At 34.6% G+C, this 21605-nt stretch overlaps 3 protein-coding genes across 4 annotated transcripts; 2 read left to right on the forward strand and 1 right to left on the reverse strand.

The window, feature by feature from the left end:
• Positions 1-441: 441 nt before the first annotated feature.
• Positions 442-3174, forward strand: LOC140808042 (uncharacterized). The gene is made up of 4 exons (XM_073165043.1): positions 442-819; positions 1449-1518; positions 1623-1716; positions 2864-3174. Exons 1-3 carry the CDS (start codon positions 457-459, stop codon positions 1673-1675), a joined length of 486 nt encoding a protein of 161 aa, XP_073021144.1. The 5' UTR covers positions 442-456; the 3' UTR covers positions 1676-1716; positions 2864-3174.
• A 2465-nt stretch (positions 3175-5639) lies between these two features.
• Positions 5640-7455, forward strand: LOC140807063 (arogenate dehydrogenase 1, chloroplastic-like). 2 transcript variants are annotated; one of them, XM_073163726.1, is made up of 7 exons: positions 5643-5861; positions 5950-6118; positions 6219-6374; positions 6472-6554; positions 6632-6701; positions 7012-7086; positions 7163-7455. In XM_073163726.1, the coding sequence occupies exons 1-7, from the start codon at positions 5698-5700 to the stop codon at positions 7280-7282; spliced, it is 837 nt and encodes a 278-aa protein (XP_073019827.1). In that variant the 5' UTR covers positions 5643-5697; the 3' UTR covers positions 7283-7455. The 2 variants fall into 2 exon arrangements, with proteins under 2 accessions (XP_073019828.1, XP_073019827.1); XM_073163727.1 differs by having other exon boundaries at positions 5640-5861; positions 6797-7455.
• On the reverse strand, positions 6839-13360 carry LOC140807060 (protein RETICULATA-RELATED 6, chloroplastic). The gene is given in 8 exon segments (XM_073163721.1): positions 6839-8134; positions 8421-8534; positions 9095-9546; positions 9549-9642; positions 9767-9874; positions 10761-11291; positions 11827-11956; positions 12563-13360. Coding segments are annotated over 8 exon segments (2223 nt in total). The 5' UTR covers positions 13210-13360; the 3' UTR covers positions 6839-7987.
• Between the last annotated feature and the right edge of the window lie 8245 nt (positions 13361-21605).

Below are 21605 nucleotides of genomic sequence, written 5' to 3' on the forward strand. Positions count from 1 at the left end.
TGACCCGTCTCACAGATAAGATTCGCGAGACCGTCTTACAAGAGACATACTCTTTATTATTATTATTTTGAGTTCATACGAGCAAGACTGGAAGAGGCTGAAAAATGCTTGTAGATAAACAAAGAGTGGGTCTCATGTGAGACCGTCTCACGGATCTTAATCTATGAGACGAGTCAACCCTATCCATATTCACTATAAAAAGTAATACTATTAGCATAAAAGTAATACTTTTTCATGGATGACCCAAATAAGAGATCTGTCTCACAAACACGACCAGACCGTCTTACACAAATTTTTGCCACAAATAAATTGGACGGATCATTCAAATTTTAGTAGTTGAATTGAATTTGAGCATTTTTTGTTCAATTTCGGCTTTTACTTCCTAATATTTTAAAATATAAATAAAAATAAAATGTTCTTACGCTCAAATTGTACTTTTTGATTATTTTTAATTTTATGGGAAAATCAATTCCAGCTGCACACAGAATCGAACACTTTGCAAAAGTCATCGCCTCCAACATCACCAGCCTCCGCCGCCCCACCCAATCGGCATTCAACTCCAAAATTCCCCGACCCATATCCTCCTCGAACTCAGGGCCGAAGTCTCGACACAGGCTGAAGCTTAACAATCGAGACATGGAGGTGGCGGAAAACTCGGAACGGCAGCGGCGGGTACCGCTGGTGGAGGTGGTGAACGACTGCGTCAGCCGGTGGTTTCAGGATACGCTTAAAGAGGCCAAAGCTGGTGACACTGCCATGCAGGTGCTCGTTGGCCAGATGTATTATAGCGGATATGGTGTAGCCAGAGATGCCCAGAAGGTTTATTTGGTTCTTTCTTTTCTTTATCATGTTTTTTGTGCTGTTCTAAGAGTTTCTGCTTTGTTTGTGGTTGTTATTTGCTCAAAGTCCTAATCTTTGTGGTATTTTTTTGGATAATTTGTGGGGGAAATGTGTAGATCAAATTGATTAATTATAAGTGTGTGTAGCTTTTGTTTAGTGGATTCCATGATTGGAGATTTTGGTGGAGTTCAGTTCAGTAATTGAAATATGCAGTATTTTTCTTTATGCTTATGCTGTGTCCTAAAATTGTGCACACAGAACCCATTTATAGTAGTGGAAAAGAGCAAGAAGGTATGTCAATAAAACATAAGAAGAATCCAATTCCCTTTATTTTGACAGGGAAAGGCCACTTGTAATGATATCTTAGCAGAATGGAAATCAATTCTCATATATTGTACGACATTTTGAGAAACTGGAAACTGATCCTTTGGCCACAAAACAAAAAAAAGCGGATCGGATGCAAGATTCGTGTAATGAAGTTCTTGAAATTCTGTCGTAAATAATGGAATCATCAAAGACCATGACTTTTCAAGCTGGAGAACTAATTTTACATAGTTGGATTATTAGACATGCTTTTAGCTTGTATTTTATCATGGTTTGTATTGTAGGGAAGAGCTTGGATTGGCAGGGCCGCAAAGAGTCGGTCTTCTGTGTGGAAAGTTGGCGATAAGCATCCAGGTTCTGGATATACATGTTCTTTATTTATCCAAATGTTCATGGTTTCATCTGTTTGTTTCGCCCTTCTTTATTTTCTTGATTCCATATTTTTGCATTTGCTTTAGGTTACAATGCCAGTGATTCAGATTCTGATGATGCAAAGGAAGATGCCAAATAGGCCTGGATGCAGTTTATATTGATAACAGAAACTTTGACAATGTGAGCTGAATTATCTTCTCGTGTTCTGCTTATTTAAGCACGTTCATTGAAAAACTTTGCTCGATATTTACTTAAACTGTATGCGATTTTTGTTTCAGAATATTTCCCACTGTATGGTTATGAATCCTAGCATTCTGGTTTAATTTATATGGGATAACAGATTTATCTAGAGTAATAAAAGCATCAGCTATATTCTTACAGCGTCCCATATAAAAGAAGATTAGATAAGTTCTTATTTTGATCTATGAATTTTATGATCATTGATGCACCAGAAGACGGGTTATAATTATATTTTCAAGAATGTGATATTCAATTGTGTTGCTACTTGCACCGGTGATAAGAAATATAAAAAGGACTGTGATAGACTGATAGTTTAATGTGGTGTAAAGTTGGCGGGCTATCCCAATATAGGAAAGGTTGTATTTAGAAACAAACTAGAAATCACTAATTAATTTAATTTGGCCTCCAACTGGTTCTACGTAATTTTCCTGAGTGGCGGTTCATTGTGAACTGAATGTAACTGAACTTACCATAAATTTAAAGTTGACGTCTATCAAAGCAGCTTGTATAGGTTCTTGAATTACAATTTTTTTTGGTAATACTTGATGTTGTCTCTTTGTCATTGACCTTCGCTACTTGTATGAAGTACAACTAGATGCTTGCCACATATTCTATTTCGGTCAGTATAATAGATGTGGTTTAGATATGTATTAAACGAACCCCCGATTTTGTAATTAGATAGGCTATGATTGCACTACATTATGTGGACTGTGTCCTTGATTGTGCCATATTTTGTTGTGTCCACAAACACGTCATTCGGGTTATGGTGTGACAAAGATGTTCGATATCAACTAGCAAGCTGGTTATCGCTTATCCCTGGTCTTTTTAAGCTCTCATGTATCATGACTCATGAGATAAATGGCTTATTCTTTTGGTATTTCTTTTTTCTTTCTTTGTTTTTCTCTCCTTGGGTTCCTTTTATTTGAGGTTTATAGGTCATCCGACCACGACATTTCCACATTGTCTAGAGACCTAGCCACCCATTTGTACCACATCCACGTGTCACAAGAGTAATTCCGTTTTTACACTCGAAAAATTGCACACCATTTCTTACTTTAGAATAACTAAGGTTTTCTTCTCTCTGCAGTGTATTCATGCGCTGCCTCGATCGTGGCTACCAGGATTCTGCAACAGCCTATGCTTTGCTAGGCATATGGTTTTCACGTAGCAATATTTTTTTCTTGAGTAAATAACATTCTTCCTGATTTTTCGTTAAATCGAAAACGGTGTTGTGTGTACTGGTAATGTTACACCAGTCTTTTTGCATTGTTATTTCTTTGGTCTGATGATGTGTGCTTGATCATATACCAAAATATTCCAAGACTACGTATGAAAATCTTGATATCTTGACTACGTTCCTTTATCTTGGTTCAACCATTAATGCTGAAAGATTGTAAAGTAGTCGTACCATTACTTGCTTTAGTATTGTGTATGTATTTTAAAAAAAAGTTATTCTTGATTCTTATTTCTCTTCATTCTCTTTTTTTCCCTGTCACTTTTGTTTTGAATCATGATTGTAAATCGAAGTTTGTACTAATGAATTATTAGTTTATGAAGTCGATGTGAATGCTATTTCTTAAAAATAGAAACTATACGAATAAAAAGTTTAATTTATATTTTAGATTTGTTACATAATAATGTGTTCGTTTTCTCATATTTTATTATTTATATTTAGATATGATAACATGAATTTTTATCGTTTGATTTTAAATAATTGATTCGTCTGTTCTTTTGTGATGATTTATAATTTATTCATTGAAATTTTTATTATTTTGTGTCATAATTATCTAACACTTTTGATGTAAAGCTTAAACTATCAGTTATTTGATTTAGAGTGATGCATAACCTAAAACTTAAGGTAATATAGATCCAGTTTTGAGTTTGTGGTGTTTGTCATTTGTCTTGTGAAAGAATTAATAATATGAAATAACATATTTTTTGATTGAAATATACACACATGTTGGGGACATGAAATAAATGAGAGTTGTGTTAGAGTAATATTAGATTAATTTTTTTTATGATCGTAAATTGTCTGTATGTGTTCAAAAGAGAAAGTTGAAAATTTATTTAAGCAAGAGTTTAGTTCGTTTACAAGAAAAATATATGTATAAATATAAAGATAATCTTAGATAACCAAACAAGAAATATCACAAGTTTCATTTCAAATTAGATAAGTTAGTTACTAAGAAGAATGATGTGATGAGATTGATGAATTTATTCTAACAAAGAAACATGCAAAAATAAAAAAAATAAGAAAAAGATATTGAATGATTCAAAAATCAAATAAAGAAAAGATTGAAGAAATTAAATCACGATTGTTTGAAATGTTAAATAAATTCTGAAATAATTCATATCAAATTATATGATAAATAAATTTTACACAAAACTTCTGTGAGATCGTCTCACGGGTTAATTTTATTAGATTTGATCTCCGACCGACCCGACCCGACTCAACTGATGAAAAAAACCACTTTATGTAGACCGTTTCACAAGAAACTTACTTCTAAGTTTTATTTTATAACGATTAATAAATTAAAATTTTCAAAAAATAATTAATCAGATTGAAAATTTTGTGTTCGCAAAATGTTACATTCGGGATTACTAGTTGTTCATTGAGATTGGATTTTGAAACACAATTAGTATTTGGAAGGGTTTACAAAATTTCATTTGAACTACTTGAAATCTTTCCCAAATTGGAATATAAAAGGAATTTGTAGATGGGAATAATAAATGAATTTTTTTTGAAAACATTTAACCGACCATACAAAACAGAAATAGATTTTCAGAATCTTGGAATTTTTAAGCCCATATCAAATCCAAATCAAATTTTATTTCATTTCCAAACACAATATTTTCAGTATCTCTCTCCACTCCATTTGATTTTTGGCAAAATTTGTGTGAGGGGAGGGGGTCTCACCAATCGTATTTTGTGAGACGGATATATTATTTGGGTCATCCATGAAAAAATATTATTTTTTATGCTAAAAGTTACTTTTCATTGTGAATATCGGTAGGGTTGACCAGTCTCACAAATTTGTGAGACCGTCTCAGACCTACTCTTGATTTTTCTATCAAGTGGACAACCATACGTACCACCACATGGAACATGTTCAAAATTTGATACCCACAACTAAGGGTGTCAAAATACGACACGACCCGTCAACCCCACACGACCCAACAAGAAAAAAATCAGGTTCGGGTTGGGGTTGGGTTTGGGTTGGATGGATTCGGGTTAGTGCTATGTTAGGTGGGTTTCGGGTTGGGTCGCGGGTTGACCCGCAAACTTTTTTTTTTTTTTTTTTTTTGAAAATATTACCTATATTTTTATATATTGTATGTTTGAACAAAATTTATTGTATATTTATATGATAAATTTTCATCATTTAATATTTATTTTACATATTTTAATTTTTTTAACAATTTTTTATTTGATTTAGTAAATATACTTTTAATTTTCTACGATTAAACTTTCAAATTTAAATCGGAAAATTTGTTATTATGTGTCTAAATTAAAATGTTATTATTATTTTTTATTTTTTTGAATTTTTTTTTAAAAATAAATAAAATTCGGGTTAGGCGGGTTAGACGGGTTGAGTCGGGTTATACGGTTGAGTCGGGTTATACGGGTTTGTGTTCGGGTTGGGGGTTATCGGGTTGCTTCGGGTTCGGGTTGAAAAAAAAAAATCGCAGGTTGATTCGAAATCCGACACAACTCACCCGATTGACACCCCTACCCACGACCATGATGTAGGATTTTTCTTTCAAGTGGACAACCATACGTACTACCACATGGAACATCTTCAAAATATAATACCCAAAACAATGATGTAGGAACCTTTTGACTTATCAAAGCCAACAAAAATGACCACTAATACCAGTCTCCCTCTCCAAGAGCGCACACACACACACACACCCCAAACCATGTCATCCCCTTCAAAAAATACTCTGAAAATAGGCATTGTTGGGTTTGGACCCTTTGCACAATTCTTGGCAAAGACCATGATCAAACAAGGCCATAGCATCACTGCTACTTCAAGATCGGACTACTCAAATCTCTGCACTCAAATGGGAATCTCGTTTTTCAGGTATTTCATACATACATACATACACACACACACACACACACACGCGAGCGCAGAAGACGTGCTAATGGATATGTCAATGTATGAACAGGAATATGAACGATTTTCTTGAATCAGACAATGATGTTATACTGTTCTGCACATCAATACTATCCCTATCACAAGTCATCAGCACAATCCCATTCAATTTCTTGAAAAAACCAGCACTCTTCGCGGATGTGCTCTCAGTGAAAGAGCATCCGAGGGACCTCATGCTACAAGTATGTACCTTTTTCGAGATTATTGGACTCGTGTTTTATGATTATGGATTGCTTTAGTGTGTTATATGTATGGATGGAAACTAACTCTTTTTCCGGGAAGGTATTGCCTCATGAGTCGGATGTGTTGTGCACGCATCCCATGTTTGGTCCTGACAGTGGGAAACATGGATGGAATGGCCTTCCTTTCATGTATGATAAAGTTCGAATCAGGAACGAAGATATATGCTCCAGTTTCCTGCAGATTTTTGCAAGCGAGGTATAACACTATGAAAAAGCAGAGCTCAGATAATTTCCAGAAGATGCACGTTTCGATTTTTTGCACAGATAACTCAGTAGCATGTGAATGTACACAGGGTTGCAAGATGATGGAAATGACTTGTGAAGAACATGATAAATCAGCTGCAAGAACTCAATTTGTCACTCACTTTATTGGCAGGTATGCATTCTAATTTACTCCAGGTTAAAACAACTGAACATATTGATTAAACAAGAAAGTAAATTCTCTATTGACAGACTTTTGGGACAGATGGAAATTGAACGAACGCCCATCGACACACTGGGATTTCAGAAGCTAGTTGAAGTGGTATTTTTAATGATCTGCGATTCATTTTTCAATCTGCATACTGTGAACTAACATTCAAAACATCTCTGTTAACTTCATGCTCAATGTGGTTCAAGGTAGTGTTGCGAAATGCCAAATCAAGAACAAAAGATTGTTAGTAAAACAAACAATGCAAATGCCATTGTGAACACGAAAGTTTATAATTCCACCCCTTCTTTACATTGCAACCAACTCTATGCCACACCAAGATATGGATATTTCCTCACTTTGTGGCAGCAATAACCGATAATTGGCACCAACTCTAAATATCTATTTGGGTATCTACATGCAGAAGGAGAGTTCAATGAGAGATAGTCTTGATCTCTTCGGTGGCCTGTTTATCCACAATAGATTCTCCAAAGAAGAGGTATGAGTCAATATCTTCTTGGAGCACATTTATTCATATGAAGTCACAATTCTGATTTGCACAAACAATGAAACAGCTGAGGAAGTTAGAACTTGCATTTGAGACAACCAAGCAGCTGCTGCGTAAGGGGAAGGATGAGAAGCAGGAACCGAGCATTCAAACCTTGCAGCTGACAGAACAAGAAGTGAACCTCTGATTAATGATCATCACAGATGATTATAAAAAATGGATGCACGAGTCCTGCGAGAAATTCCCACCTTTATGTCCTAAACACATTTGTTGCAAATGACAGCTCCATGGATTATGTGTAAGAGAACATATATTTGTATTATACTATAAATCGTAATCAATCTGATTAGAACTCCATAACTATGGATATTTCATAAGATTCAAAATCATTTGTCAAATGACAAAACCTGTGTATTTTAGGAACTAAAAAGAGTGCATCCATTCTTTCTTCTTTGGTTACATTCCTATTGTCATTACTAAAGTGAATGCCGAGACACAAAGAATCAAAGGGTAGATTCTTCACAAACATGGCATTTTACTACATCAGTCAGTCTTCACCAGAGAAAATACAGAGGTAACATAACATCATGACTTGCCTATAGCATCCAAGTTCCAACAGTATCTTCTACTATACAACGTAATTTTTCAGTTTCACGTATTGCAAGTCATTAAAGCGACTATGAGAGCATAAGAAACTCTTGGATAGATAGAAAAAGAAGGTATCTGTTGACTTCTTGTAAACAAAATCTTCACTTTGTATCCATCCAAAAAATACACCTTTGACATATTGTTGTGTGGTTTTAATTCCCAATCAATCGGGCCTTCTGTTCTTATCAAGCCTTGCCAAAATTTGAGAGAAAATAAAAGAATCATACAGAACAGCAATATCAGTCTATTGATTGTTGGTATTGTCGACGTTGGAATCTTCTACGATTTTGCATTCTATAGTAGCGGAGTCTGAAGAATCTGGTTTCTGAAATGAAACATTTTCATTTTTACGAGCCTGCAGTCCCATGTACCTTGCCAAATCAATCCATTGCTGCAGCAATTGAGAGAGAGAGATGTCAGGTGACACGTAAAATTTGCATAATACCCACTCATTAGAAATCAAGTTTGACAAGGCACAGAGCCAGGTGAATCCCTTGGACTGCCGCTTCAATACATTTTTCATGTTTAGCCTTTATAAAGACTTATCTCATCTTAATATCTTAGGCCATCAGATGAATGAGGGTGGATTAGAAAATAGACAGATGCCAGAGACAAAATAAGAATCTTTTGCAACATGTTTAATTTAAATTCATATTTAAAGAAGAAGTGTCTTTAACCTGGGTTCCCCAATAAGAATTGACTGTTCGAGCCACAAAAGATATCATATTTACAAGTAATGCCTGGTCAGAGAACTGCTCTGAAATTCGATGCTCTATTATTCCCGCAATTACCTGTATGAATAAAGAAATTAATTTTAATACATATTTAGGTCTAATGTTAAAGAGAAAAGGAAGTTTTGAACTGCACAGTTAAACATAAAACATCACTCAACTTAACAAGTTCCATTGACTCAATCTATTCGTTTTTTCCACAATCAATTAGTTCAGCATCAATCCTGACATGTTGCAAAAGAATTATTGTGAAGAGACAACAGCCTTTTCCAATCAGCTATTAAAAACGGTGATGCAATCATTGAGTCATTTCTGCTAATGACTTCTTTAGCTATATAAATTGAAAGCTGAGAAAATAACAAAGAGGTGGCTGAACATCCTTAGAAATGATAGATGATGACCTTGACAAAACCTAACTGCATAGTGCACCTCAATATGGGTAATGTGGGAGATAAACACACCTGGGACCAAATGCAATGGCCTTATGAACTGAGTACCTCAACAAAATATGGAAGGCAGCAATACAATTTGACCAATAATATTACAGGAAAGTAAATCATCCACTTGCTGGTTTCTGAGAAGGGAAAAATGTTCATTTTGGGCAGAAAAAGAATTCTGACCTGGTAACGTAGATTTGCTGATGTTCCAAGGAAGGATCCATAAACAAGTGCTGTTTTAAGTATGGGTGATCGCTTGGTCAGTTGCTTGCTAACAGGTTTTGGATTAAGAACCTTTCGAACAGCATAAAGTATATTTGAGGAAGCCACAGCACCAATGCTAGAAATGAATCCAACACCAGCCAATTTAAAACCACCAAAAAGTACTGATGCAATTCTGTGATTCAAATTCCATTCCTTTCCTGCTACATTTTTTTGAAATGCGTTATCAGGAATAGACCCCAGAAGACCTTTTATAGCTTCCACGCTGTCAGGTTGATTAATGTCATCAGCAACCGGAAGGAATGACAACGTGGGTGCTGGAAGCCACACAGTAAAAAAATCTACAACTGTTCCCCTTAACGTATCTGTAATGACATAATCAAGTTCTTCAATGAATTTCTCTTTCCGTTTTCGTATTGTGCTAGGAGGGTAGTTGTGATTGATATTGCTTCTTCTATAGCTAACCTATGAAGAAATTTTGGATCTGCCAATAATCTCTCCCTGAAACCCTGCATCAACAAACCATTGTCAACCTCTGCTACTCTCTCATGTAATTCATCATTTATTCATGCATCTGAATTGTAGAATTTTAGAGAATGAAAAGATCTAAAAAATAACCAAAAGTCAATGTACCTGGAAACGATGAGTCAATTCTGAGATGACAGGATATTGTTCCAGATCAAAAAAATTCTGTAGCACTTCTGGTGATACCAGCCCAAGATCCAGTCCATTTTGAAGGTCCTGATTTACATTACAAATGTTGCTGAATAAAATAGATTGAGACATATAACAGTAGTAAATAAATCAAAAAATCTTGCAAGATTGTAGCATGATGTGGTAACCAAACTTTTAAGTCTTTTGTTACAAACAAGCATCTTACTACTAAAATAATTGTATGCCTATATTGGGCCCATTATGACACTTCAAATCAGCGATGATGGAAGTTACTTGAGTCAGTTTCTGCCTGTTATTACTAAAACTATGCAAAAGTATATCCCCATAGGGACAACAAACAAACAGTTTTATTTCTGTCAAAATGTTTCAAACAAAAGAGAGTCACACAAGATTGGGGAAAGTGGGTAGGAAAGAAAACAGAGAAGAAAGACGAGCAAGTATCAAAGGTATTGTTACATCTATTCTGTTCTTTCTTTGCGTACTACTAAATTTGGAAGAAAAAAATTTGAATGAGCAGTAATTACTCATGTTTGCAAGAGATGATATAAGGTAGATAACATATTCCCATTGACTTACAACTTTCTATCGATTAGCCTGAGAAGACAAGTTGCAACGAATATATGCAATAAACCTATATCGAACTATCTTTGGACACATATCAAGGCTCCTTCTCAGCAGAAATATCAATACTGAGGTTTATGTGGCTACCTAGCATGCTTCTTATTAAGCAAGATGCAAAATGAAACTTCATTGAATGGTCATCGATACAACTTTAAGGTTTGAAGATATATGGGGAGAAAACAGTAAAAAGAAAACCCAAGAACATTTGAGGAAGAAGGCGAAAGCCTACCTCAAACAGGACAGTCCTAGATTATGATTAACACATCCAAAAGTTTCCAAACATGCCAAATAATGCCACCCCTTTCTAAATGAATCTGTGTGAAGAACTAACCTGAGGCAAGGCTTCTCTACTCCTGCCAGCTGCACTCATCACCCGAGCAATTTCAGCACGATCGAAGCAATTTCTATTGCAAGGTCTGGCAGCAGAATACCACAAGAAATCTGCAACAGGGAGATCACCTTCCCTCCGCATGAGTTGTCGTTCAGGGTCTAGCAATATAACAATTTGATTGTTCTTCTTCATTTTCTTGGAAATCCTTGCTGGTAGCCCAGTTCCTCTTGTTCCATACATGACATGGCTGGTACCTGTCACTACTACAAGCATGCCACTAGATCCATCGTCAGATACAGCTTGTAAGATGATCTGGGACATTGTGAAATCCTCGACAGCTCTGGCTTGTATCGAAAGAAATGACCTTGGCCCATAAGGAGCAGATTGATTGGGAAAATTTATATCAGTAGATGACCTTCTAGACATAGAAGGGAATCCTGAGATAAAGCCTGAACCAGCTGGAGGAGCGTACTTTCTACGATCAGCTTTAGAAAGGCCCTTTACACCTTCAGCTTGAACTGTTCGTACTATCTATCCAATCAAAAACATCAGAACAATATCATGCCCAATCTGATTTCTCTTCATTATCAACAGATGATGCTTAAATAAGTTGATTGATATAAATGATGGCACATACAGAATATCAACAATGATAAGCTGTGTAAACACTGCCCGGTAACTGACAGCATTTTTTAATAGAATGATAAGTAGGGTATGGGTATATCATACCAAGAGAACTAACACATAAATTTTTTTTAGCATAGACCATTCATCAATCTATTGAATTAACTTGGCTCGGGACATGACTATGTCGTTTAAGTCCAGTTATATAAAGTCAATGCTGATAAATTGATAAGCTTTTCAAATGCAATTATGCTTTCCGTGATAAGTAAACCTATATGTTCAAAAGCACTCACCTGAAGAGATGTAGAATTTAGTTATTAATTGTTTTGACTTCATTAATCAGTTAACATCCAACGCCAATCATGTCATCTTCGTTCGTTTTATATGATATTAAAGAAGAAAATCATCACATGGTCTTTATTCATACAAAAAGCCTTAGTACCTCGCGTGGCACACCACAAGCAATCAGCCGAACCCCGTTATCACGGCAGTAAGTTAATAGAAGCTCGTACTCCTGCCAAAGATGAGACGGCCAATCTGTCACGAAAGACTTCAGGGTCTCTTCATCTATCCTGGGCGAGAAATGAATCTTCAAGACAAAGCATAATAATAATTGGAAAGAGAACTGTTACAGAACTAAGTGTGGAGAGTAAGTTCTTGGCACCACTTTTGCAAAGCCACCTTCTTTTTCGAACATTGGCTAAATTGAGAACTATTCTTAGCATACCTTCTCAGTTTTAGTTGTTGTATACTAAGTACCATAAGTTTATTGTAAACAAGAAGGGTAATTTACCAAAAGAAAAAAAATTCAAAGGAAGTCATGAATCTGGAACAAAAAATGACAAATATACAGCTATCTGACCCTTCGTTTTAAATTCACCGTCTGATTTTATGATACCAAAACATTTTAAAAAACAAACTTAACAAAATGGAAACAATCAAAGTCAAATCTTTAACCCACTTTGATAATTCATGCTTTCAGAATTACCATAAAACTTTGCACATATCTCAAAATTATGAATTGAGATTGAAATATTTCAAGTGGTAGTCAAAATCCAATTACAACCACATTGAATATATTCATTTCACCATATACCAATCACTCAAGTACAACAAGTTGGCCGTAAAAATCAAACTTAGAACTATAAATCAGTTTATAAATGTATAGAAAGTAAAACCTCTTGTCCACAAACTGATCAAGCTGTTCCTGTAAGTTCAAAGGGAAAGCTTCCAAAGCCAGAGACAAACGCCGCCCAGCTTCCACACATCTCCGCCTCAGACCCTTTACAATCACAAGCTCCAATTCCTTATCGTCGGGGATCGGGACCTGCTCCGCCTCCCCTAAATACACAATCCGGGCATCCATCATCTTCTCCAACACCTTGCTCTTTTCCTTCCCCATCGCCAACGGCTCCCCAATCACCGTCGCGTCGTAAATCCTCAAACTCGCCACCTCCGCCTCAGCCGCCGCCGCCTCCGCCTCAGCTGCCGCCGCTGCCGCCTCAGCTGCCGCCTCAGCCTCAGACTGAGAACTCACCAACGTCTCATTCAGAACCGGCGGAGCCGGCGCCTCACCCTCCACTGGCAACTTATCATCTGCCCGGGCCACCGCCGAGCGGAGCACATAGGCTCCAGCAGCTAGAAAGGGAGTAATAAGCACATCACGACGTTTCAATCTAAGTTTCTCGCCAGGGTACTCCCCTCGGCAATGCACCGGAATGCTGACTCCCCGGCAGCGCGTGGTAGCATAATTCCTGGTCCCGAAACAACTATTCGGAACTACAGAACAGCCCGGAGGATTCACATTTAAACCTCGGGCTTCCATTCTCTCCCAGAACTTCTTCAACACATCGAATTCGCCATTTTTCACAGCTGCAGAATGCAGTACAAATTGGTCTAGTACAGCTGGAGTACTTTGTACAGAGTTGAATTATTTGTAGCCTTTAAATTAATTTTCGGATATTTTCGGGGCAAAGTGAGAATTTATGACGTGGTGGATATACATTTGGAAAAAGTTGTGTGGTAGTTCACGACTTTGACTTAAAGGCTGGAATTTATAAATCGTCATTCAACACTTCAGCGTTTTTAAGCCAGTGGTGTTATTTGTTTTTATTCAACGTATAGATGTGGATAACTCTTACTGGAATGAGTAGTCTCTTGTGAGATGAGATGAGATGAGATGAGATGAGTCGATTCTGTATGATTATCATAAAAAAAAAAATTTGATATAAATGATAATAATTTTTATGAGTTGGATCGAGTCAATTCGTAAGACGATATCACATGTGTTTTTGAGTACTACAATTTTGGGTTTTATAACATGTATGTGTCTAATAACATTGTATCTGTGTAATAATTTTAAAAAAGAAAGGAATTTATGGAAAACTTTGCTTCCTAAAATAAAAAAAAAAACTTGATTTTATATTAGCATTCTCATCTTTCTCAAATTTTAAATATGTTATATTTCAGACAAAATATTATCTTATAAATCATATTGTGTTATCCAGTACCATTTATCTGATTATATGAATTCAAACCAGGCAGTCTTATCCTCAAAATTCTAGTTGGATTGTCTATTCCTACAGCTAGCCATTCTACGGTCAAGCTGGATATCCTTGCTTAAAGAGTATGCTTCTTCCAAGACTCAAATTCGATTGCTTGAAGAGTTCAAGCTGCAGTTTGGATTCTAGCTGGCTTGTTTTCGCATCAAGTTAATTTGTATACCAGTCAGACAATTCAAAATATCTTTTGACCATTCAATGTACAATAGTCGATGTCTCCAGTTATTCAAGAATGTCTCCTAAAAAGACAAATATGCGCGCATTTTTTTCTGTCTCATAAATCAACATTTCAGAAGTTGTTAATTGTCATATTTAGATAAATGACAAAGTGGATTTTATTACGGCGTACTATGAAGAGAAATAGACAAAAGATAAGTTGTTTTTTATGTCGTATATCATTACAAATAATTGTTGATAAAGATCTGACTGTTAAACGAAGTTCAAGTACATAAAGGCATAGAGACTACAAAAAAACATTTATAATCTAGTTTAATTAAGATCTCGAGCATTCATATTCTTTTAAATATCATGTTGTTCACTCTAGTACACATTTACTTCTATATTTGATCACTAAGGATTAATTTGTGTTGCTCAAACCATCTATTGAACCAGATAATAGACAATTATTGTTTGTGTTTGTGTTGTAGATATATTAAGAGTTTCAGTATAGTCAGTTGGATAAGTCTTAAATAAAGTGAGTTGTTACAAATTGTTGTAAAACCAAAACTCTTTTAGTGAATTTCTTCCATAAGTAAAAGCAGGGGAGACATACAAGAATTTGAAATTCGAACTTCCTTATATCTCATATAATTTATATACATCTGCTTAATTTATGTCTGGTTATCTTGTTAAAAGATTATTTAAGTGAGTATATATTGATTCACTAGTCCAGCAACCAGGGACGGAACCACCCCAAAGGTTGGGGTGGCCTCCAGCCCAGGCTATTTTTTTGTATCAACCTAATAATACGGATTGGATTTTTATATATTAAATCTTAGCCTTATATTTTCAACTTAGTAAATTTTTCAGCCCATTTTTAGTCCATCTCTTTGAGCATATTTTACAGCGTCTCATAAGGGTTCTCTCTACACAAAAAGCTTCGTCTCCAACAAATGGATATTGAGGGGAGTGAGATTCATATGAGAGATTTGTTTATCGATTCATTCAGCACAGGATCAAAATATTTCCTAACTACGTCCCTGCCAGCAACTCTACCACATTTGAAAACTCTTTTTCAGGGGTCAAGTTATATTTAACTGGTCGAGAACATGTACTAATAGTCAACAATTGTTATTGACAACGCAAGTTTTGATTTTTTTTTTTTTTTATAGATTTTATACAAATCATTTTCTAAATGTTTTTACGATCATAACAAAATATTTTTCAATTAATTTTAAGAGCACACAAAAATATTGGGATGTACGAAATTTTGATTTACTAATATTTTTAAAATTTTGGATTAAATACAAAATATAAAAGGATTTTTGTCATTTTATATCAATTTTTTACTAAATATCTACAATTTTTAGAACATAAAAATATTAGTTTGAGCTATACTCATTAACATATACACGCATTAAATTTTAAAATTAACCCATATATATTTTTTCTATATTCTGAAAATATTTATATACAAGTTATACCAATAAATTTGATAGACAATATTTTATTTTAAACTAATAATATAGTAATATTGTTATTTAGTATAAAATATGGTTAAAAATAAAATTATAAGCCGACAATAAAAATAAGATGATATGAAATATAATATTAATATTAAAAACATAAAAGTATTAATTGACAACTTGATTAGAAAATTCGAAATAAAACATACACTAGGGGATGTAAATAAAATTAACGACAAGTGTAATGAAAAATGTTTTTAATATTTATTTTGTGTATTTTCTAAATTTAAGGATTTTGACATATTTAACTATAAACTTTTATAAAATTAACCATAACCTTTTGTAATTAAACTTTTAGATAACTTATTTTAGGAATTTGAGATTACTGTTGAATTTACCCAAAAAAAAAACAATTAATTGAAGGACAACATTGTCAATTTATGTTTTGTAAAAATGAATGATAATTTGTATTTAACAAAATCAGAGTACTATTTAAATGTAGGGTAAAAATTAAACCTGAAAATGTAATTATATGAAGTAAATTATCTAGAAATCGGATTTGTATTATCTGTTGTAGTTGAAAACACAACACTTGATATTGTGCACTTTTTATATAGATGATCAGTGATCATCTGATGGACCTCACACAGTGTTAGATAAAAAATTGTCAGACGAACGAGATTATCGGTTGATGATCTTGTGTAAAAAAAAAGTACATGATGTTGTGTTTCAACCACAGCAGAGGATCCAAATCCTTTAAAATCATGTATATTGTTTTACATTTACTTGATGTTTTTATCTTGTTTCTCTCTAGCTCTTTTTAAAGGGAAAATATTTGAATTTGTATCAATAACCCAATATGAACTTCTAATTAACAAGAGGGCCTGATATGGTAAAAAAAAAAAAAAAAAAAAAAAAAAAAAAAAAAAAAAAAAAACAAAACAAGAAGGCCTGACATAAACAAGAACAAAATGAATGTTACATAGGAAATATCATATGAAGCTGCGTGGACAAGTCGCGGATATTCGCCACACCAGGATCGTCGATAGCACGGACTACCTTAATCGCATCAGATTCCTCAACCTACCGCTGCCCACCAAAACTAACAGCCGCTCTTAGGCCTTGGCGGACTGCACACATCTCCTCAGTGTATAATGAAAATTCACCGTGCAAACAAGAAGCTATAGCAAGCATCAATACCCCATTTACATCCCTGCCAACAAGCTCCAATGAATCATGGCAAAAAGCTAGGCTGATAATAAATGAGAATGTTGTGGAAAGTCTTCGGTAAAAGTGGTAAGAGGGTTTAGGAACTTGAAAATGACTGTAGGTTCAAGTTAGTGCTAGTGTTAAATATCGTTTCTTTAAGAAGATATTTGCTCCACTCTTGGTGGTTACGAAATGTGACAATCAATATAACGACTACAAGCTTATTATAATAGAACTTCAAATCACAAGTTTCTCGATCTAGTAAGTTCTCTATTTTTTTTTTTACGGTAAGAACTTGTGATATTATTAGGATAATGATAAGTCATTCGTTACAAGATTTACTAACCAAGAAGAAAAATTTTCAATCTCTAAAACAAAAGGAGAGGAAGAAAAAATAGCAAAAAAAGGTCGTGCAATCTCATTCGCCATTATTCTCACATGAAAATTCTTTGAGCCTTTAAGACTACTATCAAGTAGTAGTCGAACTTAAGTTGCAATTGCCACTACAAGAATTTTGGCATACAACAACGCACCTACGACAACGATTTTTCACTAAAACCGTTGTCGTATACTTTTTAACAACGGTTTTAGTGAAAACCGTTGTCTTAGGCGTGTTTTTTTAAGCTAAAAACCATTGTCTTTGAGCGTTTTTTAGGATCAAAGACCGTTAGTGTGTTTTTTTGGACAATCGACAACGGTTTTAGAAAACTGTTTTCGATTAGCGTGTTTTTTGGACAAACAATAACGGTTCTTTTAAACTGTGGCTATATTTAGCGACGATATTGTTAAAACCGTCGCTAAAACAAAACCGTCGTTAATTTAAAAATTGCAACGGTTTTAGTAAAATCGTCGCTAAATTTAGCGACAGTTTTTTGCAAAACCGTCACAATTTTTAAATTAGCGACGGTTTTACTAAAATTGTCGCTAAATATTACGACATATTAATAAACAGCCGTCGCTAATAACGACGGTGTTCGTCTAACCGTCATCAATGTTAAATACATGGTTACTAGTGGGCTTGAAGTCTTTTGTGCCCGAAATTCAATTTTCATAACTATATCCCTCAAGTACCTCCGATGTCATCCATATTTTAAGGTGTATTTGAAGTAATTAAGTACTCTTATTAATGTCTTCTGTAACTCGACCGCCGACACACTACATAATATGTTATATAAACTAAATTATGGGCTATATAAAAAATTTCGACAATGTCTCTTTTGTTTATATAACTCCATGAAACACAACAAACATTATATATATAATAATCTATGTACCAACAAAACCAAATCAACATGATTATATTCAAAATTAAGATAAAATAATTGGCATGGAGATATCTGGAGACATCCTCTTCAATTATACCACTAATATCAACCCAATAGAACACATATTACTAATCATATTTACATGCACAATATCATATACAAAATATATAGATATTCGTGAATAAGTTCACCATTTTTTTAAACACCTTTTAATTAACTGTTGAGTGCAATAATTGTCTCTGCTTGGTAGAGCGATCGAACCGTGGTACTTAAGTTGCTGCGCGGTTTAAAAGATTTGAGTTGCACCATTACTACTAGCTATAGTCTTTGGTAAATCGGTTAGCACTCGGTCCTACATTAACAAAGGTAATTGACATCCTCAATAGGATAATGTTAATTGTCCCACATCGGTAGGATAAATAACCTTTGAGTGGCATATATTGGCTTGGACAATCCTCCCCCTTGAGCTAGCTTTTGGGGTTGAGTTAGGTCCAAGTTCCAATCTTAACATGGTATCAGAGCTCGGGTTTCACCATTATGTGTTGGACTGCCTATAATTAGGCCACCCGTTCTGCCCATAATTGGGTCATTTGTAAACTCCACGCTCCAGATGTTCATTCCTGAGCGTGAGAGGGGTGTGTTAATTGTCCCACATCGGTAGGATAAATAACCTTTGAGTGGCATATATTGGCTTGGACAATCCTCCCCCCTTGAGCTAGCTTTTGGGGTTGAGTTAGGTCCAAGTTCCAATCTTAATTGATAACACCATTTATTTGGCTACATAAGTTTGGCACATCTGCGGGCAACCTGACCCCTCTGCTAATGCTCATGTAGCTCCACCTCACTGCGGTGCACAACACACACCAAGAAACAAATCCCAGAGCTACCGAGTGCACACGCTACACAATTACCATCTCCGAGCCCTAATCTACGTCGTGGCCGAGCTCGCTGCCGCTGCCCACTTCGGATCCACCGATTTCAAGACTTCTGAAAATTGTAGTTTTTAACTTAACACACACAAAAGAAAGAAGAATTTTCTGCAAACAAAGAGTAGAGATATGTTTATATTATTTTTTCGGATTCTCTAAATCTTAATAACATTTGCCCAACATCATGTAAATCTGGTTATCTCAAACAATCTACCGTTGACCACCCCAATATCTTGGGACTGCTCCCTTCCGTTAGGACTGAATTTCATATTCAATCAAATTATTAAATTTGAACTCTCGTGGCTAGTTTGGATGATAAAGTATGATTAACCTTTACCAAGAGTTCAGTGGTTCAATCTCTTATCGGCCTGTCACACAAGAGTTGTCCAATGTGTTTTACATGGTTAGCATGATTTCCAGACTACTACATTGACTTTTTAGGTTTACTCAGAGCTCACCAAAAATAGCGGTGACTGGTTTTCAAAATTCTAAAATAATAATAATAATTAAATTTGAGGCTCAAAACTATCAAATAAACCAAGCCCACTAGGCTCAGGCATCCTCTTTTTTAAAATTAACATCACATATATAACATATGATAACATTAGCAAATTTAATTTTGTGAAAATCACAAAATATTCCATTAGTTGCAAAGATAAAATATTTACATATACATGAAAGCAAACATGACATTAAAAAGGGAACATGTGGAATAATATTATTCTTACTTTTAGAATTGGAGGAATGTAATTGGTCAAAAACTTGGAAATTATACAAAGGAACAATATATTAATATTCAACCAAAAAGTTATTTTAGAAAAGATATGCCAACTTATGTGAATTGCCATTGGCCGATGGAGCATTGAAGTAGAATAGGCATATACATATAATAAATGAGTCTATATATTCCAATCTTTTTGAGCTATATTCATATCTTTTATCTGAAGGATTTCTGTAATAATTTTGAACATTTGAATTTGGTTTCATCAGAAAAGAAAAGTCTTTCGTAGTGAATTCGGCATATAAACAATTGTGTTGATTGTTAATTTAGTACGTCTCCATTTTTGTTCTTTTTAATTTTATTGGAATACGCGATGTATCAAATCAAAATCGTTCATATTAATATTTCATTTGTATTGAATCATCTGAAATTCATGATTTCGAATTTATTTTCATAAATAAATAATTTAAACAAAGAAAACTCAAATTCATCTCTTACTTATTTATATTATAATTATATATACTAAACACAAATAGATTTCAAGTGACTCAATATTCAAAGGATTTGAAATCCATTGTGACTAATATAATTTGTAGCACTTTTTTTTTTGAGGAAAACTTGAAAATTTATTAAGAGAGGACAAAGTCTGGGTTTACAAGTTTTACTAACCAATAAGGAAAACTCCCATTTTTCCAAACAAAAGGATCGGGAGAAAAAATAGCAAAAGAAGCTAGAGCCTGTGCAATCGTATTGGCAGATCGCCTAACATGAAAGAGATGTCGAATGCCATTTTGCTCAAGAAGTCGTCTAATATCCTCCGCACAAGATCCAACATAACTCAGATCTTCCTCTGGACACATGACTGCTTGCACCGCCAAAAGAGAATCCGAGTTAATGTGATTAATGAGAATATTATGCTCCTGCACCACCCTTTATCCCAGCAGCAATCGCTCCAAGTTCGGCGAGGGCCACCGACTGAGGCTTAAAAATCGTCATACCAAACGCTAGTACCATCCTGCCTTCGTGATCTCTTACCACCCCGCCAATCGCAAATTGATTAGATGTTTCCTTATACGCTGCGTCCACATCAAGACAAAGCTGATTGAAAGGAGGGGCTATCCAAGAGCAAGGTGAAGGGGGTGCAGTAGGCGGACATGTGGTTTTGTTTTCAAATGTGAGCTTTGAGCATACCGGAAATCATGCAGTAAAGCCTCACTCCAATCAACATTAATTTGTAGCATTAATAAGTATGAAGACGAAATTGAGTTTCCTTTTTTAAGTTATGTAAACAATGAAAATGTATTTCAAAATTATGAATTTCAAATGATTTAATCCAAATGTACTCTGTAGGATCGAGTGCTTGCCGTTTTAACAAAATCTAGAGCTTGTAGTAATTATGTAACTCAATTTTTTTTTAAAAGTATTACAATTCAATCACTATGTTTTGATTGTTCTATCTCGTAAAGACAATTATTGCACTCCAAACAATCTAATTGAATGCAATACATCGAGAATAAATTGATTTGAGTGCTTGTTACGCAAACACTTTTTCCCTTCAAAATAATACCATGGAATTACACAAGGTGCATGAATCATATATAAAAAGTTACATAATTCAGTCTTTGACTGATTGAAAATTACTAATATCCTCCTATCAATTAATCTAAAATTTTGGGTTTTGGTAGTCTGCAACAAGATGATTTTTTTTATATTTTTTCGAGATGATGATATAGTGTCAGATATTGTTGATATGTCTAAAATCATTTTAGCACTCCGACAATTCAGATATAAAAGTGAAAAAAACAAATCATATTATTTAACTATAATTAAATTTTGATTACCTATTGATCAAAAACCAGAATAAACCAACGGGACAATTTGGTAATTTTCCCCAACTAATCATCATTTGGG

This window comes from Primulina eburnea, chromosome 12 (assembly GCF_022965805.1).
Source record: "Primulina eburnea isolate SZY01 chromosome 12, ASM2296580v1, whole genome shotgun sequence".
NCBI lineage: Eukaryota > Viridiplantae > Streptophyta > Magnoliopsida > Lamiales > Gesneriaceae > Primulina > Primulina eburnea.